The sequence below is a fragment of the Pagrus pagrus genome (assembly GCF_965226575.1).
Source record: "Pagrus pagrus genome assembly, chromosome: 3".
Taxonomy (NCBI): Eukaryota; Metazoa; Chordata; class Actinopteri; order Spariformes; family Sparidae; genus Pagrus; species Pagrus pagrus.
The window spans coordinates 14322332-14345524 of NC_140187.1; the positions used below are offsets into that span (position 1 = coordinate 14322332).

The 23193-nt window shown below is 39.3% G+C and overlaps 1 protein-coding gene and 1 long non-coding RNA gene across 7 annotated transcripts in view; one reads left to right on the plus strand and one right to left on the minus strand.

Annotated features, from left to right (window-relative positions):
- pax7a (paired box 7a) overlaps nt 1-23193 on the minus strand; it is a 61750-nt gene that overhangs the window by 35118 nt on the left and 3439 nt on the right. The window contains exons 3-9 of one of the 6 annotated variants that reach the window (XM_084348404.1): nt 22684-22726; nt 18969-19042; nt 10907-11255; nt 10677-10805; nt 9147-9382; nt 8256-8400; nt 7727-7855 (exon numbers count right to left, since the gene is read on the minus strand). In XM_084348404.1, the coding sequence (XP_084204530.1) occupies nt 7727-7855; nt 8256-8400; nt 9147-9382; nt 10677-10764 (598 nt within the window). In that variant the 5' untranslated portion in view covers nt 10765-10805; nt 10907-11255; nt 18969-19042; nt 22684-22726. Of the gene's footprint in view, nt 1-7726; nt 7856-8255; nt 8401-9146; nt 9383-10514; nt 10596-10676; nt 11256-18968; nt 19043-22683; nt 22727-23193 lie in introns of those variants that run through there. The other 5 variants (XM_084348402.1, XM_084348405.1, XM_084348401.1 and 2 more) reach the window with 5 other exon arrangements.
- Nucleotides 3440-10770, plus strand: LOC311254564. The gene is made up of 3 exons (XR_014622265.1): nt 3440-3562; nt 4927-5001; nt 10684-10770. It is a non-coding gene; the product is annotated as an uncharacterized lncRNA (long non-coding RNA).

A 23193-nucleotide genomic window follows, 5' to 3' on the forward strand; every position in this document is an offset into this window, starting at 1 on the left:
TATAACACACGATCGCTTCTGCAGGGACAAGTAAGAAAGTGATTGTTTACTCAAACAAATCCATCTTCTTTTTAAAGTTTGTTTAAGCGCACATATAGTGCAAAAGCCCAGGGGAGAACCAGCGTGGCCATGACAGACAGTGCCCAGCTCCTTCTCCTCCCCCCGTCCTTTGCAGATGTACATTAATGCAAAAAAAGGCAGAGATCTGAGCTGCAGCAGAAGCACCCTCTCTCCCTTTAAAACTGCTGCTGTCCAGCCTGATCGTGTCAGTTTGAAGGCCCCTATTCAAAAGTATTCATGCATCTGCCTTTGAGGCACAATAGCAGCTAGTTTATAAACTGTCTGCCCAGGCACCCAAAGGCTTTAGTTCTTATTGTTTTCGGCCCCTTAATAAACTTTTTGGAGGAGTTCATCAACTTGCCTGAATAGCCTATGCAGCAAGTCTCAAGACAGAAAATAACAGAAGGGCCTTTTCTCCTCCCTCTTCTTTCTCTCGTCCTTTTCTAGTGGCTGTTCGTCTAACAATGGTGAGAGTAGGCTGTCAGACATCACAGGGCTTTTTTGTACCAATACAAGGAAAAAAAAGTATTCAATAAAAAGAGAATGCGGCCTCTTAAAATGGGAATCGAAGACGATTGTGTTTTCGCACTTGCAGAGAAGGTACGGGCTGACTCGAGCAGCACAATAAGTTACAAAGTTGTTTATAAAACTAAAAAGAAGAATATGTTTAAGGACTTTTTGCCACAAGAACAACTTAATATTTTGCAGAAATTGTAAATAAAAATATTTGGATTTTAATTTTAAATACCCATGTTTGAATTTCTGGATCAAAATACGCATGAAGGCGAGAAAACTGAGCAAACTGAGATTATTTTCCTTTTCTGTATCTGTTCATTCAAACGTCGCCTGACACCTGTTAGACAGGCAGCACAGAAAGAAGTGATGGGATGCAATAAAATGTAATTTTGGCTGTAAGCCATTAATCCAGTGTTATACCTTTAAACTCTGTGGAAAAAAATTAGCCAAACTTAAAAGTCTTTAATAGATGTCTGCTGTAATTAATTTCATACCTAATTAAAACAAGCCCATACAGTCCATGCAGGATGGCCTGTTTAGCCCGCTGGATGGCCATAATTGAAGTAATAGCGGAAAAAAGGGGGCCTGCTTAGAAAATAAAAGCCCGCAGCGGTCCAATTCAACAACTTCACCATCCAACCACGCCGCTCCCCCCTCCACCCCTCCACCATCTGACCCAAAAAGGCCTTATTGGCTGCCCCGGACCAACCACCTACTGTTTCCCACCGATGCACTCCGCGCGTTTTAACACCCTAATTAGATGTGACAAGTTCAACGAGCTGGTTTCGGAGGAGGAAAAGCTGGTCAGGTTATGATTTCCGAGTCACACTCACAGGGGAATCTCTGGACAGCTGATTCCTGTCAGCCTCATTCATCTTCTTCCAGCCAATTAAACATCGGCGCTAACAAAGCGGCGGCAATTTACGGGGGGGATTCATTAGGCGCCTAAAGTGGAAATGTAAATGTTTGGGGGCGATGTTCAGGCAGGCCAGTGACACTAAAACACTAACATAATAATAATAATAATAACAATAATAATAATAATAAAATAATAATAATAATAATAATAATAATAGTACAAAATACAAAAAATTAAATAAATTAAAAAAGACTAGTCGTATATAATATACAGATGTTGACGATGTCAGTTGTTGATGACATTTCCCGCAAAAATAGCAGGGCCACACACAGAGGCTGAACATCCCATAATGTCAGCTGTCAGTGCGATAAAATGTCTATTTCAACAAAAACACAACAACAAATTACCGCACTGACCACAAAATGTACTGCCCCTCTGTAAAACATTATGAGATCAGAAGAAACTGACATTTTAAATCATCAGCCATTTAAAAGATAAACCCGAACCACCCATAAATTTCAGACGAATTACACCAGACACAAATCAAATCAAGCGAACCAGCTGCAAAAAGTAAATAAGGAATAAAAACGCAACTCAGCTGACTAAAAGTACAAAGTTGTGTCACTATCACTCCACCTGTTGACATGAGAAGTGTGTGAGAGAGAGACAGACAGACAGGGAGGGGATGGAGTCAAACTTAAGCAAAGAAGAAGAAAAAAAAGAAAGGGAAGATGAAAAATTGAGATTTTCTATTTATTTTGGACCGCAGCCCTGCAGGCACACAGCGCAGGATCCCGGAGCCCCATAGTGAAAATTGGCGGAATAAAACACAGACAGAAATGAGAGACGCGCTGAAGCACCCCACTGTTGTGACAGGATACCTGGAGGGCAACGCTTCCTCTTTAATTTGTCTCGTATGGTTTGAGACCCCCAACCAGACATTCAATCCTCAGAGTCTGCGTAAGCCTACTGAATTTAATTCTCGATGGTGAAATTATATGCTATAATTAAATATCGTATCATTTAAAAAAAAAAAAAGAAAAAAAAAAAACTACTCGGTGGCATGGAGGCATCTTATCGACTCGGTCTTCTCCGGCTTCGTCAGTTGATATCACATTAATAGTAACAACATCTAAAATGGGCCTATCAGCATTTGTGGGGGGAAATCGCAGGCTAAACAAAGGGCACCTATGGGCTTACAGCTTATATTCCGATATTTTCGAGCAGGAAATGTTAACCTTGAAATGCTACTATCTGCGCCTAACAATGTGTGATCATAACCCCATAAATGAGGGGAGAAATTGAATCCTTTTAAGTTATTAAGCAGGAAAGGATTATAAACTCGTCTTTATAAATGAGCTAGAAATCCCCATGTCTTCCTCTGTACACTTTTAAATTTCCCACAAGAAGCTGGAGAGGAAAGATTGCCCCTTTTCAAGAGCCCCACAAGAGATGGAAAAACCATTTTTGTGCCCAGATAGGGAGTCGTCCCACATGGTAAGCGCCACTTTAATTAATAGACAGCCTTGAGAGGTATCACTGTCAGCCTGGATAATGGTGGCAGAGCCTGTGTTTGTGCTTCCATGAATATTTCTGATGTGATCAAAGTCAAATGCCAGCACAGAATGAATTTAAGCCTACTCCATTTTTTTTTTTTATTTAGCCTAATGCTGCCGACACTTAAAGCTCCTGACACTGAAATGTCTCTCCAGTATGGGCTCTGGTAGGCCTACAAGCTTAAACTGCGCTCCTTAAAATTGATGCATTACTCATTACTCATAAGCAATGGGCTTCATGTTATTATGTTGCACGGTCTGCTCATGTTACCTTGCTGGAACCAATAGGCTAATTTGTTACACTCAGCAGACGCTCGTCACCGTAAAATATCGCGATATGTCATTAACAACAAATTATACCAACGTTTTTTTTTTTTTTAAATTTTTTTTAATTTAGAAAATATGCTGGATAAAAAGAAAATGTCACCGATTCTATATGGTGGAGATGTTTTGGGCCACACACAGATGTTTCTCATCTTCAACAAGCACAATGTTGTTGTAAAATGACATTGAAAACGAGTGGATGGAGATAAAAAAAAAAACTGGTTTTGAATTCAAATTCTGTCTGGAGGTAAAAATGTCCACAATAATGATTATTTCTGTCCATTTCTGAAGCTAAAATTAAAACTTGTTACACCACTTCCGGCATAGGAAGTGAGCAGTTAGCCATTATAAGGGTTACCTAGCAACCACGAACTAAGCTAACTGCAATTTAAGCTAGCTAATGTGCTCAATAGCTATTTAGCCTACCTATTTAGGGTATTATTATTGATAGACATATTATTGATTACCTGTTAAAGGCTGTTAGGTTTTCAGTGACATGTAAATCCTGCCACTTTTAAACATTTTTAATTCATAAGAGAAATACGACAGGCAGGCTAGCGTAGGCTATGTGAGCTTAGCTAGCTGGTAGCCTGTGTGAGACAGCTTATTAAACATGACCAGATATACTGAAAGCAAAACAAAAAAACCCTCAAAATTCAGAGATGGTAGGAGGAGAAGTCTTGAAAACTAAAATATTTAAGCCAACTTGGCTATATAGCTTAAATATAGCCTATATTTTTAAAGTGATAGTGTCCTAAAATTAGCCCACTGTTTAGCCTAGCCTACTTTTTATCGGCTATTACAAATTAAATTTAGCTAAAGAGTAGCTATATTTGAGTGGTTAAAAGAAGAAAATGATATTTCATTTTAGCAAAAACTGTTTGAATCAGAAAATTGTATTTTTGTTTAATTCAATGAACCTAACCAGCCTACTTTTATTAATTTGATTAATTTAGGCCTACTGCAAATGGGCTACAACCCTTCCTATTATTATTATTGTTATTATTATTATTATTATTATTATTATTGTGTGGTGTCTTTCAGCTCCTGCCCCCTTTATAAGAAATGTAGGCCTACCGATGTAAATTCCAGTGAAATGTGGCTTGAGTGGCTGCGGGGACAGGGGAGGTTAATCCGAGTTTAATGCAGTGAAGCACAGCGCAGGGTCTGGGCTATGATGGGTATGTTATCTCTGCCCAACATTTGGGTCTCCCTCAATTTCCACCCAGCCAAATAGCTGCGAGAAAGTGCAGATGGAGTCACTCTCAATGCCTGAGGAAAAAACGTTATTAATAGCTAAATAACTTCCCCATACTTTCACTGAATCTCTCTCACACACTGTTCCAGATGGATTTGTTTGAAGTGGTCTCTCGCTTCATTCCCCTGTCCTTCTCATTCAGCACGGCTTTAGACCCGAAATATAGCTACATTATATTACCATACACTTAGAGACTGGGTGTGTGTGCGCGCGAAATTGTGCGTCGTGCATGTGTGTGTTTGTGACGCGCAGAGCATCGAGGGGGCAGCTATTCACACTCTCCATCACTATAGGCCGGGTTTGTCGTTAATAACAGCAGAAATGATTCTTTTTGTGTTCCTTTGTTTGTGCAGGAAAACACAGCTGTACCTGGGAGTGGAGGATGAACCTGGCGCTGACGTACGACGTGAATTAACAAACATTTACAGGTAACTCAGCGCACACACTGAGACAAAAGTGTAAAAAGAAAAAAAATCTAGAGACAGTTTTTCCTCGCAGTGTATGTTTGTGTAACAATTTACGCCTTATATTCTTCACAATAAAGATAAAATGTCACTTAATATAACCTCCTCTCAGCAAATCCTAACCTGGATCTTTGGTCTGTCTGACTCCCTCACACCTCTCCGCTGCTCTGTCACTTCCCCTCCCTGACGCGCGGAAATAATCCCACCTGGCATCTATTTAATTAGTTTGAGGACCTCAGGTAATCCTGCGATTTGCTGAAGTGTCCATCGCCTGTCTCCACCTCATCTGACGGACAGGTTGGTTGTGTTAGTGTGGCAGATGGACGCCGGACAGCTGATCCACCTTCTCTTTCTGAGCGGTGTGGCGCAAAACAAAGGGATGCCCAAGTTTGCACAGATGTAGTGCAACCTTTCCCCCATTTTTTTCTCGAGCGCAATTAAACTTTGGCACAGATTTTAACAGCCGTACATGACCATGAAAGCGCACATCCTGGACAGGACAGAGGCTGGACCAAGATCTCCGCTCGGTGATCAACAGACGATTAACAATTATCTGAATAAAAGAAAAGGGCCAATACAGCAGCGTGAAAAGGTGGAGCTATTTTCGGTGCGTACACTGAGTTTTAGTTGGTTTGGCTTCCTGAGAAATAACCCCATGCGACGAAATAAAAAATGTACAATGCTGTAATATGGTTAGCAGTTTAAATACACGTTTAATAAAGATAGATTAGAGCTGGGATAAATCCGTGATGTAACCTCTGAGAAAATCAAATACGCAGGCCTAATAAACAAATAGATAAATAAATAAAGTCTTAAAATCTGGATAAGTAAACGAAAAAAAAAAAATCTCATGAATTTTGTGCCCAGGGCGAGCCACTGTGAGCTCCGCTCTGAGATGAAAGTGAAAAGAAATAAAAGGCTCTATTTAATCTGCTTTAAAACCCCTCTCCACATAAGGGCTGTGCTTCAAACTCGGAGAGTGAGGGGCTGATTGGGGATAAATACGTTTCTTACCATGCCTGCGAGCTATTACACCCGGCACGAACACAGCCACCTATTCAGCAACCATCGTTTCCAGTGCTTACTCTAATAAGTATTAACATTATTAGATGCCATCCGGATGCCGGTAGTCTAAACTGCATTACGCATAGAGGGGTGCGTCTCTTTTTATAGCAACGTAATTGCGTCCCAATTTAAAACACAAGCTGAGCAGAGAAAAAAAAAATAGACGCAGGAACATTGTGTGGATATTTTGCACTAACAGTAGACAGTCAATAATGAAGCAGTGGTAATGTAGTTAACGCTTTACAAGTCAAACTATCGCATTACGCACAAGACGTGTCCTCAGTTTTACGCGGCTGAGTTGTGCGTAACGAGCAGACTCTCCTAAGAAATGTTGGTCGTTTACCGCCAGCAGGGTTTACAGACCATCTACATGGACACCGGAGATATTTGAAACAAAATTGTGACATTTTTCTCATAACATTAACGCGTGGTGTGACAGAAAAAGAGACCGTTTTCACGCTATCAACTGATTCTTCTCCAACGGGCCATTATATAAAATTACAAAACTATCTACCAGCGGGGCGTACTGAATAATTCATCTCCTTTTATGTCTCTCCTTGCCCTTTGTCCAAACTTTTCTCTCTCTTTTACCCGATTTTTGAATGAGAATGGGACGGGCCCATACTCTCCTTTTCGCTGCCCTGCTTTCCAGGATTTGCTTTTGTACCTCGGACTCCTCACTTTAGAAAAGCGTCAATGGAGGGGAGGTTTCAGCTCGTGAAGTTCATCTTCAAGTTTGAAAAATTTTTGGCAGTGTCTTTTTGAGGAAAAAGGGAGGCTTTTGTGAACTCTTATCTAAACCCCCTTTCACTCATGTTTGATCATCAAAAGGGGCCAACCTTTATGTCGTTTGGAGCCTGTGCATTTTTAAAGAAATATCAAGGAAAGCACTTAAAATAATAAAATAAAATGTCAGAAGTTTGTCCTTTTAAATGCCAAACGAGTCTTATTCTACTCCAAATAACGTAGAAGAAGAGAAACCTCACATTCGCGTGTAATATTATATTCATATTTTTTTTTTTTAAAACGTGTAAAATACGCTACAAAAATACTACATACCACAGAAAATACCAACACATTTTAATGTATTACAAGCTCGTAAACACTATTTACAAACACTGACAATACCTGCACCAAAGCTTTATTTTCCCCTCCTCGCAGCATTACTAATAGAGCAAATAATAATATGAACATTGATTTCCACTTTAACTGACAAGTGGTGAAATGTCAGTGAACTGACATCGATTGTGAAATGGGTCAACTGTCAGCTGTCGTTTAGAGGTCGTTAAATGAGTGAATGAATGAGGAGGAATTCGCTACACAAATTAATTTTCTGCAGTTAAATACCTTCTGCCAAGGCTCTCATAAATAATTGAGTGAATGAACAACTGCTGGCTCGGAGTTAAAAGCAGGAATAAATTCTCTGCGTTTAGCTGCAGCTCGGGATGTGGGACAATTTCCCAAGAGGACGTAAAGTAGGAAGTCTATTTAAAACAATTACTTCCTGCTTACAAGGCTGCAATTTACATTACATAATGATGATAATAATAATAATAATAATAATAATAATAATTTGATGTTTCAGACAAATACAAAAAGGGCCATATTTCTGCTGTTAACTTACATTTATCACCGAGGATGCCATCGATGCTATGCTTTGTTTTCTTTTCTCCATCTTCATCCTTCTTATCACAGTCATCCTCGTCATCTTTTTTGCCAAATCGGGCCCTCAAAACGCGGCTGATGGAGCTCACTAATGGCAACAAAAAGGTAAATGGGTGATTAGCCCTAAAACCCATAAAAGAACCATAGTAATCCTATAATACATTTTTTTTTAGAAGGATACAAAAAAATAGCACAGGAAAAGTTTAAATGTTGAAAAATAAAATTAATAAAAGGAGCAGCATTACACTATAAATGCAATAATATAAAAAAAATATTAAAAAAATAACTAAAAGCACTGAAGGTAAATTTGCCCAACAGGGAGATTTTATTCTGGGTCAAACAGCTGTAGGTGTGCTACTTCCTGCTACACTCAAACATGTTATTATCTTTAACTGAGGGGCTCAAAACATGTTGGATTCAAAGTGATGTTCACAAGTGATGCTGCAGTGTTCGCTCGTAATAAAGAAAAAAAAAAGAGTGCAGCTTACCAGATGAAGCCTCACCTGAAGGAACCGTGCTTCTGTCGCACACCCCGTCCTTCAGCAGCTTATCCCGGATCTCCCAGCTGAACATACCCGGGTTTTCTCTCTTGTACTCCTCGATCCGCTTCTCCACGTCAGGAGTTGCCACCTGCTTTAGGTCGGAAGTGGCGCGAAGGCAGGAAAAGAGACAAAAACAGGAGGAGATTTCAGATTTCAGTTTTTAATTGAAGGGGACATGAATAATAAACACCGAAAATAGAAAACAAAATGTATTATTTTAATGGAAATATCATGACAGTAAACGGCACATACATGACAGATTTTAAAACGTGTCTCCCTGTAATATATATGTGATTTATTTATAATAACAAAATACTGTAATGGAAAAGAGGCATTATTTACGAGCCAAATAAATGTTTACAATACTGTATAAACAATCTCACTGAGCACTGCAGATAAAAACAAATAACATTAGAGGAAGTGATTTCTTAAATTTCTCATTTTTAGGTTCATGTTTTTGTGATTTTTGTGATCGATTTTTTAAATTATTGGACGTTAATTCAAATATTTAGCAAAAAACAAAAATGTCAGCTGCAACCATGTTACAGGTGGGCAGCAGTGTAGATGTAATTACAATTTTAGGAGACACAAGACACTGGCTAGAGAAGGCCTATTATTATTATTATTATTATTATTATTATTATTATTATTATTATTATTATTTAATTCAGAAATCCAAATACTTCCATACAGAGAAGATCAACCATATTTTTTGTCTCCATCAGTCTCTTATAACAAACACAACATCAGCCTTGAGCTCGCTCAGGTGTCATTCACCTCGTGACGCCACACACACAGACACACACAGACACACGCCGGTTCATGGATCCCACTCACCCTGGGCTTGCTGCCTCCGATGGCCCCCGGACGGATCGAGCCGGTCTCCTGGTACCGGCAGAGGATCTTGGAGACGCAACCGTGAGAAACTCGCAGTTGTCGCGAGATTACGCAGGGTCGGATGCCGTGGTGGGCCATCTCCACTATCTTGTGTCGGATGTGATTTGGCAGGGGCCTCCCGTTGATGAACACGCCGCCAAGCTGGTTCACCCTACCCTGGCCCAGAGGGGTGGATACTGCGCCACAATAAACAATAAAAGTCTCAAAAACAACAAAAACAACAACAACAGCAGCAGCAGCAGCAGCTCCCTACAGCTTTAAAATGTCCAGGCTGCAGATGAAGCTAATTCAGCCTGAGTTGTAGTCAAACAAGCGGCTTGTTTGCTGTGTTACTGACTTTTAATGGCACGCAGTTTACGCACATTATCATATTAGACATTTTCAAGAGAGCGTCGTGCCAAAATTCATCCGAGCGTCTGTCTGGCTGACAGGATGTATCCGAGGCCACTTCACGATCCAATTTCACATTCAAGAGACACTAAAGAGGGTGACACTTCCCACCTTGATTATTCCTAGTCATGCTGTACAAATATTGATGTGATCCTTTGAGTCGTCTCTTTGCTGTGTGTATTATTGCCATTTCCAGCAGCAGGACACTTGAACAAATCCCGCAGCTCGAGTAACTTGCGGGCTACGTGGTTTTTGTACATTTCAGTCCAGGCCACTTGAGCACGAACCGAGGCGTAATGGGAAAACAGTTTCCATAAATGCATGCAAATACAAAGTGATCTTTTTTACGCCCATATGTTCAGACGGCTCGAGAGGGGGCATCGAAGTTTTTTAAATAAATTACCAATTAGATTGCTTTTCTCGTGCTGCAAGTTGGACTCGTGAGAAACGCTCTTTAAAATGAACTAAATGAAAAAAAAAGCGTCTGGTTATTCTGTCATCTGTGATATTATGACGGTGAATTATTTATCTGCAATTTGAGTCCAAAGAATACTTTAAAATGCAACTTTACATTTTTTTAAATAGGTGTTGTTTTATTGCTATTGATACAATTTCCCTGTGATTTAAAAGTTAAAGCATAAACAAGAAAACAAATGCATACAATAAAAAATAAATGTAGTTATTAACACAAATATTTCAGATATTTTTTTACGTCTAAACTCAAATAACTTACAAATAAATGCAGGCTGGACACATGCATTCATAAATAACGACATCATGTCAGGCTGTGTCGATGCTCTTGATTATTAAGTATATTTGTATATTGGTTTCCAAAGCACGAGCCGATGTTTTCCTGCGACTGGATCCAGCTTGTTATCTTTAATCATCACTGACTGGAGGTCGTATTTGTTCACCCACCTTTTTATTTCCCAGCATGTCGCCGGTAACAAACTGTGTGCTCGGTGTGCCTATCACGCTACGAGCTGACAGAGCGGAGCACTGACGACTTTTGTCACAGCACAACTTCCAACACCAAACACATGTCGTCGTCTTTTTTTTTTTTTTTCTTTTTTCTCTTACCTTCCAGGGGGAAGCCGGTTCTTGGGTAGTTCTGGCCTGGAGCTGGGCGCACCATCCGAGGCACAGTTCCTGGTAGTGTAGCCATCATCGAGCCACTCGGACGAAACAACAAAACGGACTCGAACCTTGCTGCTCTCACAAAAGTCCAAGACAACAACAACAACGATAAAAAAAATATAATAAAAAACAAAAAAAAACAAAACACCCGGAATGTCTTCAAAAATGCTCACAAAAAGATGCTGCTGTCAAATCCCAATCCCAGGCGGAGAAACTGGACGAGCCCTTCTTCCACCGGGGGAGAAATAAAAGTGATGCTCTCCTCTGGTGCGACAAAACCAAGAATAAAGAAGAAATAAGCTCAGCTGCACGTGGAATAAAAAATCTGCAAAACAGAGCACTTGAAGTTATGTGTATGTGTGTGTGTGTGTTGGAAAAAAAACGCACTGTTATTCTTTTCCCTTGGTGTAGTTTGGGTTCAGTATAATGTCTGCCGGCTGGTTGGAAGTAGTTTAAGTGGCCAACTTTCGTGCATGTCGTAGGAGGAGACAGCCGAGCGCTCCCATAGGCTCACTGGCCTTTCTTTTATGGATGAAAGAGAGTGGGTTTATCCAGGAGCAGACCGACCAATCAGAGCCACACATTCCACTTTTAATTCACTGCTGCCTCCCTCATATAAGACTCCATACAGCAAAATGTTATTATACCTAAATGTTATTCTAAATGCTGCCTTTTCAAAAGTGTGTCTGCGCTCATGACATCCAGCTGTTCAAACCTGTGGACTATTAATGCTTTTAAAATAATCATTCTTCTGTTTTCTTTCTTTCTTTCTTTCTTTCTTTCTTTGATTGATCAGAAGAAGATAATCTCAGAAGAATGTCAAAAATATGAAGCTGGAAAAATAAACTGGAAATAAGAAAGCCTGAGTTTGAAGCTAAAAATATTATTTTTTTTTTAAAAATAAAAAAATAAAACACACTGTCAAGTTGTTAAATAGCAAATTGTTCATATTATCTGCAGATAAATAATAACAATCAGATTAAAATGCCATTTTTGGAAAAAATAAATACATGAATTCATTGTCCAAAATCATCCTGTTTTCGATAAACCTCAAGCGCACAAACGTCTGTAACCCAAGTTATTCTTCCACAGACGCACCGGTGCGCACGCAGAGCTTTCGTGTGAATAAAAAAAAAAAATCACGGCCCAAAATAATGGATTCAGAAACTGATGATGTGGTTCTCTGAGTGGACAAACGCTGCGCAAAAAAGCAGCCCCGCACGGCGAAGGTTAGACTTTAAGATGCTGTTCGCTTGTTAACCTTTCAATTAAGTAAATGTGCGCAGCATGAACATCTTAAATCGCTCCTAAAGCTTTTGTGGTAATTACAGCATTTGGATCGACCCGCTATTGATGACAACAGGTTGACTTGCCCTCCAGTACGCACGAGTAATTGCTTAAAGGTAATTGTTAAAAAAAATAATAAAAAAAAATAATAATGCGCTACTATTAAACTCGAATAAAAAAAAAGAGCACATATGGCAGAAAAGAAGAGGTGCATGTGTCAACTCTGTGGGCCCACCGTGCATATAAAATTGTGTGACAATTGCCGTGGAAAACACTCCTGGTGGAAGGCAATTTCACAAATAATTTTAGCAACAATTAGGGAGTGTGGAGGGGTGAAATGGCGATTTCACATGCAGATGTGCCGGTGGGAAGGATCTGGTACCCTGCCGAATAGCTATGACCCTCACTCTCCCGCTTTGGTTTGCTTCACATGGGACAGGAAAGCACAAAGAGACCGCCTCACCCTCCTGGGAAGGCGCAAAGAGCACTGGATTAAGTCAAGCATCAATCATGTGAAATCCAAACAATGGCCAATTTCTCTGATGGAAAGCATGTTCCTTTGCAAACATTTCACCTCCCTCTCTCTCTGAAGCTACAACAGGTATGTTTCTGAAATCACACAGACACGCAAATAAAGCTAATAATCCCGTCTCTCCCCTGCAAATATTATTGGTTCACATCCACCAGGTCTTGCCTCTGTTATCCTAATCATTATTAGCCTGGTGTTCACTTGTTATGCAGCTGCTGATAATTACACTCAAACAGGGCAGAGTTTGAAGTGCAGCAGAGAAATGATGCCTCATTTTCATTCTTTAATATTAAAATGTAACGCTGCAAACATTGTTGTATTTTTAGACACAGGTGTTTTCTCACTTGTAGGGCTGAAATATGTATATTCTGCTATTTTTGCTTTTAGGTGTGTCAAGAATATTATAATATCTGTAATGTGCTGTTAATTTTCATCCAAGGAAAAAGTTAGATAAGTTGCCAGGTTTTCATTCAGTCATTTTATTGCACTGTATTTTATAGACGTTTCTTTGTTTGTGTTCAGTTTTTAACAGCGTCTCCGAGGACATTTTTAAAAAGAGGTCAGATGATGAATTAAAAAAATAAAATGCCCGCTTATATTTATTGCAACTTTAGCTTGCCTGGTTATTACCTGGTTATTAAAGCCTCCTCTTTAAAGGGGCACTGTGTAGTTTGGGAGAAGAAATTCAAACTCAAATTAAGAATTTTAATATTTACAATATGAATGAGGTAATAATACAAACTCAGAAATATTTATTTTTTCCATAACTGAATAAACAGGCTGTTCTCAGAGGAAAATAAGGTCCCAGAACACGGTCTGAAGCTAAACAGGTGGCAGGGTCCACCACATATAAACAAAGTAAAACAGTCTGACATTGTGTTGTTCTTTAAGGTCAGTTTGTTTATTCAGTTTATTCGGTCATGAAAACAAAGAGAGTTTGTTGATTTAGTTTGTTTAGGTACAAAAAAAACAAAAAACAAGTAAGCCTTTACTTGCCTTTTTCTTTCTTTCCGTTTTTTATCCTTTGTTAGACCTTTGGGGGGAAAAAACTAAAATCTCAACATTGCAGCAAAGACATTTTTTATCTTACAAATGCCTGTAGATGGTTTAAACTGAGGTTTTGAGTATTTTGGATTACAATATTTTCACACTGTTGTGGCACCATGTCCACTAGTGGGCGACCACTGTTTCACTCTCTCCATCAGCTTATGTTAAAGGGCACGTTTTATGTGATCTGTACGCTCCTCCAAACCACAGTTTTTCATGTGTATGAATGCGTAATGTTTCTGTATCATCTGACCACAAGTGGCATCTGAATTACACTGGTCCTCGTCACAGCCTAAACTCCATTTAGCCGTGTTGTTTCTGCAGGGTTCAGCTCAGCGTCTGGCTCATATAAGTAACTCCGTCACTTAAGTTTCTTTTCAGCTGCAGCAGACAGAAAAAACACTTCCTCTCTCTCGATACTGTCTCCAATCTTATCTTGATCAGGACCGCTCTTCAAACACTTCCCTACATAGCCTCTCATTATTTGTGTTATGGCAATTACCAAAGTTTCTTTTTTGCTTGTAGGTGAACACTTTTCTCCCCTCACCCCCTCTCTCCTATCTACATGTATTTTCTCTATACACAACGTTCAGCTAGCACAAAGAGAAAACACCTTTGATGAGAGGCATCGCCAATTTGGGCTTTATCTTCGTCTGAGCTGAACAAAGGCGAGATATACAGGCATTAAGTGCATATAAACATTTTTTTTTTTTACTGTATTTAAATTTTAACAGTGCTTTTATCTTGCTGAAATGAGGGTGGAGTGTTGAATTCAACCTTTTGTCTTTAGTGAATGGTGTGCAAAATATCTTTAGATTATGTTTTTCTGAAAGATATCTGTCAGAGCTGATAGACCTCTGTTTTGCACTGTCTTCATGCTATAAATTTCATAAAATAAAAAAGGAATAAGCTTGTTTTTTGTTTTCAAATTCCGTCCCTGTTTAAAGGGGACTGAAATGTATAAAAGAGTTTAAATACAGGTTTAATTTATTTCTCAACAAAAACCCAAAACACAGTAAACATTCAGACAAACACAACGTCTCCTGCAGTCTTATGATCCCCACTCCCCAGAATTTAAAAATAAAATAAAATCATGAATCAAATTCAATAGTTTCCTGAAGCTTTTTTCCATCTGTGGGCATTTTAATGCTGAGGGCAAGTTCCGCTCTTTGTTGATAATATAACAGATGTATTTACAGATAATCTTACATCTGCACGAGCACTCAATACACGAATCACAAGCTAGCTTTTCTCCCCCATGATTGCGTCACCAATTTGAAAGTATTGCATGCAAAATCTGCCTGCATGCAGCCGAACAGTGGTCACAATGACAAATTGCCACCCAAAGATTTCAAGGAGGAAGTTTTCCAAGTGCATAAAGCCCCAAAAAATAGCGAACAATTCATCCTCCCATTCATATTTTACCTCCACTGCAGGCTCCAGGCTCTGGAGACAGTTTCTCGGTGCCGCAGCACGCCGCTTCAACAGTGACATGGTCTGCACTTCCACCACAGCCTTGTTAACTTGTTGAGCCATTTTTCACATCTGCTCAGAATTATCCAAATGTGTAATCACTTCCTTATGGGAATCACTCTATCACGATAGAGAGAGAGCGTATAAAATGCGCTCTTAAGAGGAGACTGGCGAAAAGCTTAGTTTGTGTTGTAACTTTAATTAAAGAAAGCTGATTTGAGATACTCATCTCATTATGTGTTGCACAGGGAGGAGCTCCGAACAGGCATGTAGGGTCCGACAAGGTGATGTTTGGTTAATAAGGAGAGCAAGGACGCAGGCATTCCTCACACTCATTTGGAACAAGTTAGCCATACGTGTGAACCTTGCCTGAACTCCCGTTATTCAGTCTCCACCTAGCTGGCTCTATACAGTACATATACTGTATAAGAAACACAGAGGTATAATAAAATAAGGTCTGCAAAGGCGAGGCTGCTGGTTTGGAAAATGTAATAAATTTTCAAAAGTACAACAGAGAACCTTTTTTTACACGACCATAAAGACTACAGTGTGCACAACAATGATTTTTTGAAATGGTCCTTTCAAGAAACAACCTGAATCTGAGGGGTCAAAGAACGAAGTAAAAGATCTGTTACACAACATTTGTCAATTTATTCATTTCTTTGTTTAACTGGAAACATATTATTTATTGTTGAACTAAATGTTATCAAACAAGTTAATGGCAATAGAATGAAGACATCGTTGGTGTTAAGATTGGTTCCCTATAAACCTCACTTGCACTGCGCAGTTTCGTCTGCCAGTGCAAATGAAGTCAGGCTGGCAGCCTGGCACCATTTCTATCTGCTTTTACGTCTTCATTACATGAATGACTAAACTCGCATTTTGTCCTGTGTTGTTGGTTGCTACACTGAGGAAAATGGAAAACAATCCAGCTGTCTCCAGCGCCGCCAACAAATAATACCACTTGGAAACGCTAGGGGCAGGAAGGTTGTCTGTTTCCATTTTATAATACTTCAGACCACAAAAATGAAACAATTAGATCACGCTTTGGTTGATCTGCTCATAACTCATTTCCCAAGTGAAAAACTGTTTCATCTAGAGATATCCAAAGGAGTGGTGGGAATCACAGAAGAACTTACGATATAATGCCCATGATCCCAATGGTATCACAATACGTGATTCTGCAATACTTGACACATTGCAAGACAATCATTTGGAGAATGGACAACACCAACTTCTGCCTTCTAATAGGCCATTTATAATCTCTCCATTTAAAAACAACAGGCTGAAGAATTATTTTATACATCAGTCTATCCTGTTGCTAAACCAAATCAGTGTGCTGCTAAATCAGATCTGGATCTCAGGATATTATATGATATTCGACAAGGTCATAACTGTTCAACATCATTTTATGAACGCGATCCATATGTGTGACGGTATGTCTAACTTATATGTAAACCTCTCAAGCGGAGCTGCCTGAGGATGCAAAATGAATATCAGTTTAAACTGACAATTAAATTGTTTCGTATTGTATCAAAGATAAATCACAATGTCTGTATAACCGAAGAAGAAAAACTACCCCTAAAAAGGGCAAAAAGCAGGAATCATGAATTTATTCATTGCCTTGTGGAGACAGAAATGTACATGAATGTAGATGAAACAATGTACAAAAACGTCCAATAAATCTTAGCTTAGTGCCTCTTTAACACACACACTGACTTCAACTTGTCCATGTCTATGTGTGCCATCATTATAACATAAAATAGCCCTAAATTGACAGAAAGCAGAACTCTCCTGGGGTTAAAATCTTTAAAGGAAGGACACAACAATGTCTCACTTTTCAATCTGTGTAAATTGAGTTTACAGAAGCGTCATGAAGTCATGACTCTGGTAACATCAAATGTTTAGACAGCCTGTATGTTTGAATAAAAATATCGATATTTAGTACCAGCATTTATGGATAATGTATCGATCAGAGGGTGTAATACAGTATTTTCCTGTAGCGATATTTTATCCCACCCTTTATCCAAAGCCAAAAAGCTCGAGCACTTTACTCTTTCCTACATCACCCTGTACTCACACACAATGTGTGGTAACGGGGCTGGAAAACAACATATGTTATGTTGACATCTGAGTCTGGCGTCTGAGTTATGACTCACAGAGACAACTATAACTCAAGCAGTGATCAAACACAGCCCAAAGGCCACTTGAAGAGGGCAGCTCTCACTTCCAAGAAGATCAGAGGTATCAGAGGGAGGAAAACACCAAACGATGGAACAACTGTGGTAAAACTGAGAGGACAACTCAGTCTTATCAGGCCAAGGCGGGGAACAAGGAGACAGAGTGAGTGTTGCCTCCTTGTTGCAACACCGTCAACAGGCCTATCGGCTCTGCAGAGACAACAACTCTATGCGGTGACATCACACAAACAGGCGGACTCAGCTGGATGGGTGCAGGTGGGTGCTGGGGGTTGATCTGTGGCAGAGTGGGTGACATCCTGTCACTGCTCATTATAGTGTGAATTCTGTGTATCCTCAATAACACCTTCAGTTGGCACAGGCAGTACGAGCTGGTGATGTGACACTGGAGATGGGTAGAAGAGAGAGTGCAAATGTAGTTTGATCAGTAAGGAACAGGTGGAAGACAATAAAGATGGTGGACAATGCGCAGCACAAAGACAGATGATCTCTAGTCTTCAAATGAGAGCGATCTCACACTTTGAGGCCGAGAAGTAACAAGGAACAAACAAGCAGAAAATACAAGGCACATGACAATGCCACGATGGAGACTCTTGTCTCCTCCGCATCTGGGGAAGTCCAACAGTGCTCCTTTATCCTCCTCACACAATACGCTAAGAAACCTGTTGTCTCTGTGTCCTGGGGCTCTTATCACCCCACCGCAGAGCTCACCTGTCCGCTTCTGTTTAACGCAACAGAAAACCATTAAAGCACCTCTTTCTGTTCTACTGTCACATGAAATCACACTTTCACCGCAGCCAGTTTGTGTAACGTTTGTTTATGCGAGGATGGCGTTGGTCGTGAGAGTTTAACGCGATGCCTGCTACTCTGAGTCGTGCATAAACAAGGTACCATGTCATAGCCAACCGCTGATCTCGTGTCTTTGATGATTCGCCTCAGACCGGCACAAACGCATTGCGATAATGCAACATTTTAAATGGTGTATAACTTGTCATGGCCGCCTACGATGTCCCCAAGATAAGGCAGCCTTTGGTTTAGTGTCAGTTGCCTCAGAGAGGGGTTTCATTACAGTTACACAAGGAGTAACTCTGTCGCTACAGGTTACACTAACACCTAAATGTGAAAGATCACAGATGAACAGATTTCCCTGAAGCATGCACGAATATGACTGAGACTAAATCAGTGAACGAACATTTTGGGAGAATTTGTCCCTGATGATATTTGCCACTCTGCTGAAAATCCCTTCAAAGGTTTGACTGGAAAACAACCAGAAGGTTTTTTATATTAATCGGAGCATTTTTATTGGTCAAATTAAAAACTAAAACATACTTTTAAGACTGTCAAACATAAACCTGTTTGTGCCCCGTCCAGCAAACATGCACCTAAAGAAGATGTACAGTATTTATTTTTGATGTAAGAAAACCTACGTTTGTTAAACCTCCTTTTTATGCTGTAACAACAGCGGACACTGAGAGTACACTGAAACCTTTCGTGTGTTTGGCTGTAAAGGAATACTGTGGGTTGCTGGCATCATTTCATTACAGTGGCCAGTGTTACAATCCATTTTACACGACCAAGAATGCTCTGTGTGTGTGTTGTACTAGTGTGAGTCTGTGTGTGTGGCATGTGATAGGACCAAAATGCTTGGGTATCACGCTCTGATGTGCATGCCAAATCCACTTGTCCTCTCACACAACCTACCAGTGTGGCTCTGCCGTTTCAGCTCTGCCAGCCGAGGTCTGGGGAGAGCAGCAGCACAGGAAGCAGGTCACGACCTCGTAAAGAAGAAATCACAATGTGATGTGCTGACTGAATGTGACCAAATATTACCTCTAACTAGCTACAGTTACCCCGTCTGTCCTCGCTGGCCTGTAATCATTTCATAGTGTAAATTATTTGTATTCTTAAATAGATTTTTCTAAGCACTTCGTCCCCCCTTTGCTACAAACAGAAATAGAGTAAGTGGTAAGACTTTATCATAACCATCATTAATAAACAGTACATTTATAGTTAATCAAACTTTAATATTTTTTGTTTACAAACAATGAAATTAATTATAAACAATTTATTAAGCAACTGTTTATATTGGGACATGAAATAGTAACTACCTGTAAATACATAAAATAATAGTTAAACTTTAAATGATAATGAAATAATTATTGTATTCACCAATAAGCTTAATTCTACAAGTCCAGAAATGTATACAGTTTTTAAACAACACAAAACATTAAAGTAGACCAACACAATAACCCAAAGAAAATGTAATGTGTACATAAACTAAGGGTACATATCGATAGCCGTCAAATATACGTAGTGTTGTAGTACAGTCATTCCCCTTGAAATGTTTAAGTATAACGTAGTAGAAAATGGTAATACTCAAGTAAGGTACAAGGTACAAGGTAAGTACCTCAAAACTGGAGTTTGAGTTCACGTTTCTTAATTAGACTCTAACTTTAGTTACATGTGCCCCAGCTCTCTTTTTATATCTATTTGTCTTTGACTGAGCGCAATTTTTGTCAGAATGATGTTTAACTTATATAGTTAACTTCTCTTGGCTCCAGTGGAGGGAACTTACCTATGATATGTAGCCTGTTACTGGTTATAAAAAATGTTTAATGGTCCTTTAATGTAATTTAAACTGGCAATAGTTCTGTTTTCTGCTGCAATGTATCATTATGAAGTAAATGTTGATTGCACAATATAATGAATATAAGATAATGAAACCATCTGTGTTGTAAACCTCACTAACACTATACAATGTTTTTTTGCCACCCTGGAAAAGGAAGTTCAACTGGTGATCTATTTATATTGTAGAATCAGTGATTGAATAAATACGTTTTGTCCTGTGTTGTTGCAACTCTGAGGAAAACAGAAATTATCCAGTTGTCTGTGTGACAGGGACACCATCCATAATACCACGTGCAACGCTAAGGGGGAAAAGTTATCTGTTGCCACTTTATGAAGATGAGAAGCTCACATTATAAGCAGGCAGGCATATTTGTTGTAGAAGTAAAAATGTGGTGTCAAACATTTGCTTTTCATTTGGACAAATGGGATAAATCTTTGGACAGCCTTCTGTTTCTCATGCTGAAGAAGAAATAAAGTCATCAAAAGCTAATAAAAAGCTAAAATTTACTTTAGAGCACTATTTTAATTAGTTTATCGTGACTCACCTGCAAGCTTTTTGTTTTTGAAATGTATCCTGATTTTTGAAAACTTATATGATAACCCATTAAACTGTGTTTAAAGCGAGTTCATTATTTTATCAAATCTAAAAACTGTTGAAGAGGTTCAAGTTGTGCAAGATGTAAATGATGGATTTTGACTGAAAACTGAAACACAGTGTAGACCTATTCTTTGCTGATGTTTGAAAAGGGAGAAAACAACAGTTTGCTTTAGTAATTTAACACTCTAACTACGTAATTAGTGACAAATTAAAGATTTTTCTAAGTAACCAAATTAGTTATTTCAAATCAGAGTTTAAGGACGTTTGACATGTGTCTAATGAAGTGGGCTGTGTATCACCCACAACATTCACTACTTTGTTGACTGAGGCAAGCGACCACATGCCTCCCAATTCAAAAGAACACAGAACATTTCTGTATTAATCAGAAGCTGTGAGAGCAGTCAAATCTCAGAAAAAAAGTGGCAGAAAAAGAAAAAGTCTCTTTGTTAATGAACATAAAAGTAATGCCTCCATTTTGCATGCTATCACAATTAGTCTCACCACAACCATCTGAAAGATCCTTCCAGAGAAGGGAGATCACTTGACCCCCCATCTGTGACCGAATCCTGTCTTTCCATTAGGTGCTCTCTGCAACCATAACGTCTATCTCCGCTCGAGCTGGACACAGATGCTTAAGAAAGTGGAGGGCATCACAAAGAGCTCACAGACTAGAAGTCACACGGCGCCTGTGATTGAAAGGATCCATTATTCTGACTAACCGTGCTGAGGAATCTTACGCATATGCGGTTCCTTTCAAATAACAAACTTTTTAAAAAAACACATAAACTACCATGTGGTTGGAAAACACACACATTTGAATCTCAATATTCGTTCAGACTGTCTTTACAAAATGTTCAACATTAACCTACCCTGTAGCATTTATAAGCAGTACACACACGTCATAAACAGTTTACCACACTAAAACATAGTGGTAAGCAGATTAAAGGCCTTTAAATGAGTTCTCAATATAGTTGTCAATACATTTCCATCACTGTGTGTTCATTATACTTATACTGTACTCGCACAGTATCTGCTCAGGATTACATTATAGTGTGTTGTAAACAATTTATTAACAGTTCAGGTAAAACTTATATATAGATGCAATCTTAAAATAAATGTGGAGGTTTTCAGCAATAAAAAATACCAGAGAAGCTAATCTAATTAAGGAGGAACTTTGGTTGTCATTTGGTCTAGACGAGCACATTGACTGATTGTTATTTTCCTGATGATTTGCCTTAGAAGATGCATTATCTGTTGCAGAAATGGTGGTCAGAAGTAAGAAGCATAAAACGGCGGGAGCCTTTAGAGAGGTTTGGGTGGCACAGTGGTTCAGTGGTTAAAACAAGCTCTAATACGGACTGTGAATGTGATGTTTATGTGTCTGTCTGTGGACAGATTTTGTCATTGCGATAGCATCACAACCGTGCAAGATGCTGTCCTGAAACTTTACAGGTGTGTAGTTGAGATAAAAAATTGAGGCTGAGTTTGAAGATGGGTGTGGTACAAGTGAGGGTGCTGGACCTACGGAGGTAGAATGTAGGAAATGGGCCACTGGCTCCTCACTTTACGCCTCTGGCCACATTAGTTTTAAGTTGCAGATCACTGTAACCCAGTCCCAATCATTCCTGTCCAGTCGTAGCTGGTATTGTTTCCACCTTGTCTGTCTGTCTGTCTGTCTGTCTGTCTGGTGACTGACTCTGTCACCACAATAGTATCACAACCTTGTAACATGCAGTCCTGAAACTTTACAGGTGTGTAGTTGAGGTCAAAATTAAGTTTGAAAATGGGCGTGGTCCTACCCGTGTGTACTGAGCACTCATGTAACAATGTAGTACTGACTACTGAGAGGTCATCGAAAGTAGTCATGGGAATGTAAAGATGTTTATGGGTGGCGTGACTCATTCAACAAATGAATATTCACTTGTGCTGTCTTGTTTTGGACAGAGAAATGTTTCATGGTTGTGATCATGACGGAATGTCCCTGCAACATTTCCAATACTGCATGAAAGAGATTGCATGCCCTCCCACTGTTCATGGGCTTATAATGGCTTCATTACATAGTTCAAAGGCATAAGGGGGGCTGGAGAGTTGACATCACTCACCTATATAAATTAATGTACACTATACAGACAGACTATACTATGTCTGTCTCTGTGTCTCTGTGTTGGGAAGTCCAAGGTGTCTTCTTACCTGCCATGTTTAAGCTTCAAGTTGCTCCAAACCGACTTCTTGCCTGAAAATAATTCAGCACGCATTAGAAGATGAATGTTAAGGTTTTGCAAGATGTAATTTTGGACACCCCAGCCCACATGCATGTAAAACTGCGTGTAAATATAAAAGTGGGATAATCCCTCTTATGTAACTCTCAAAAAAAATTTAAAGACGTCTTTCCAACAATGTCAAAGTTTCCCTTAAATACTGTCTTCGTTCAGTGTGTTAAGGATGCAAATCATGACAGAAAGTGTGAACTTAAATGCACAACCATGCAGGTAGTTGGTAAATAAGGAAAGGTCTATCATGTTATATTGTTATATCATAAAAAAAACATGGCTATCAATTTTTAGCTTGAATCCTAACCCTAATTCCATCAATCAACATTATATGAAAGAAAACATGTTTAGGACTATATAATAACCCCACATTATCATAGCAGTTTGTGAAACTATCACAAAATATGATCTACAGGATTCGTTTACATAG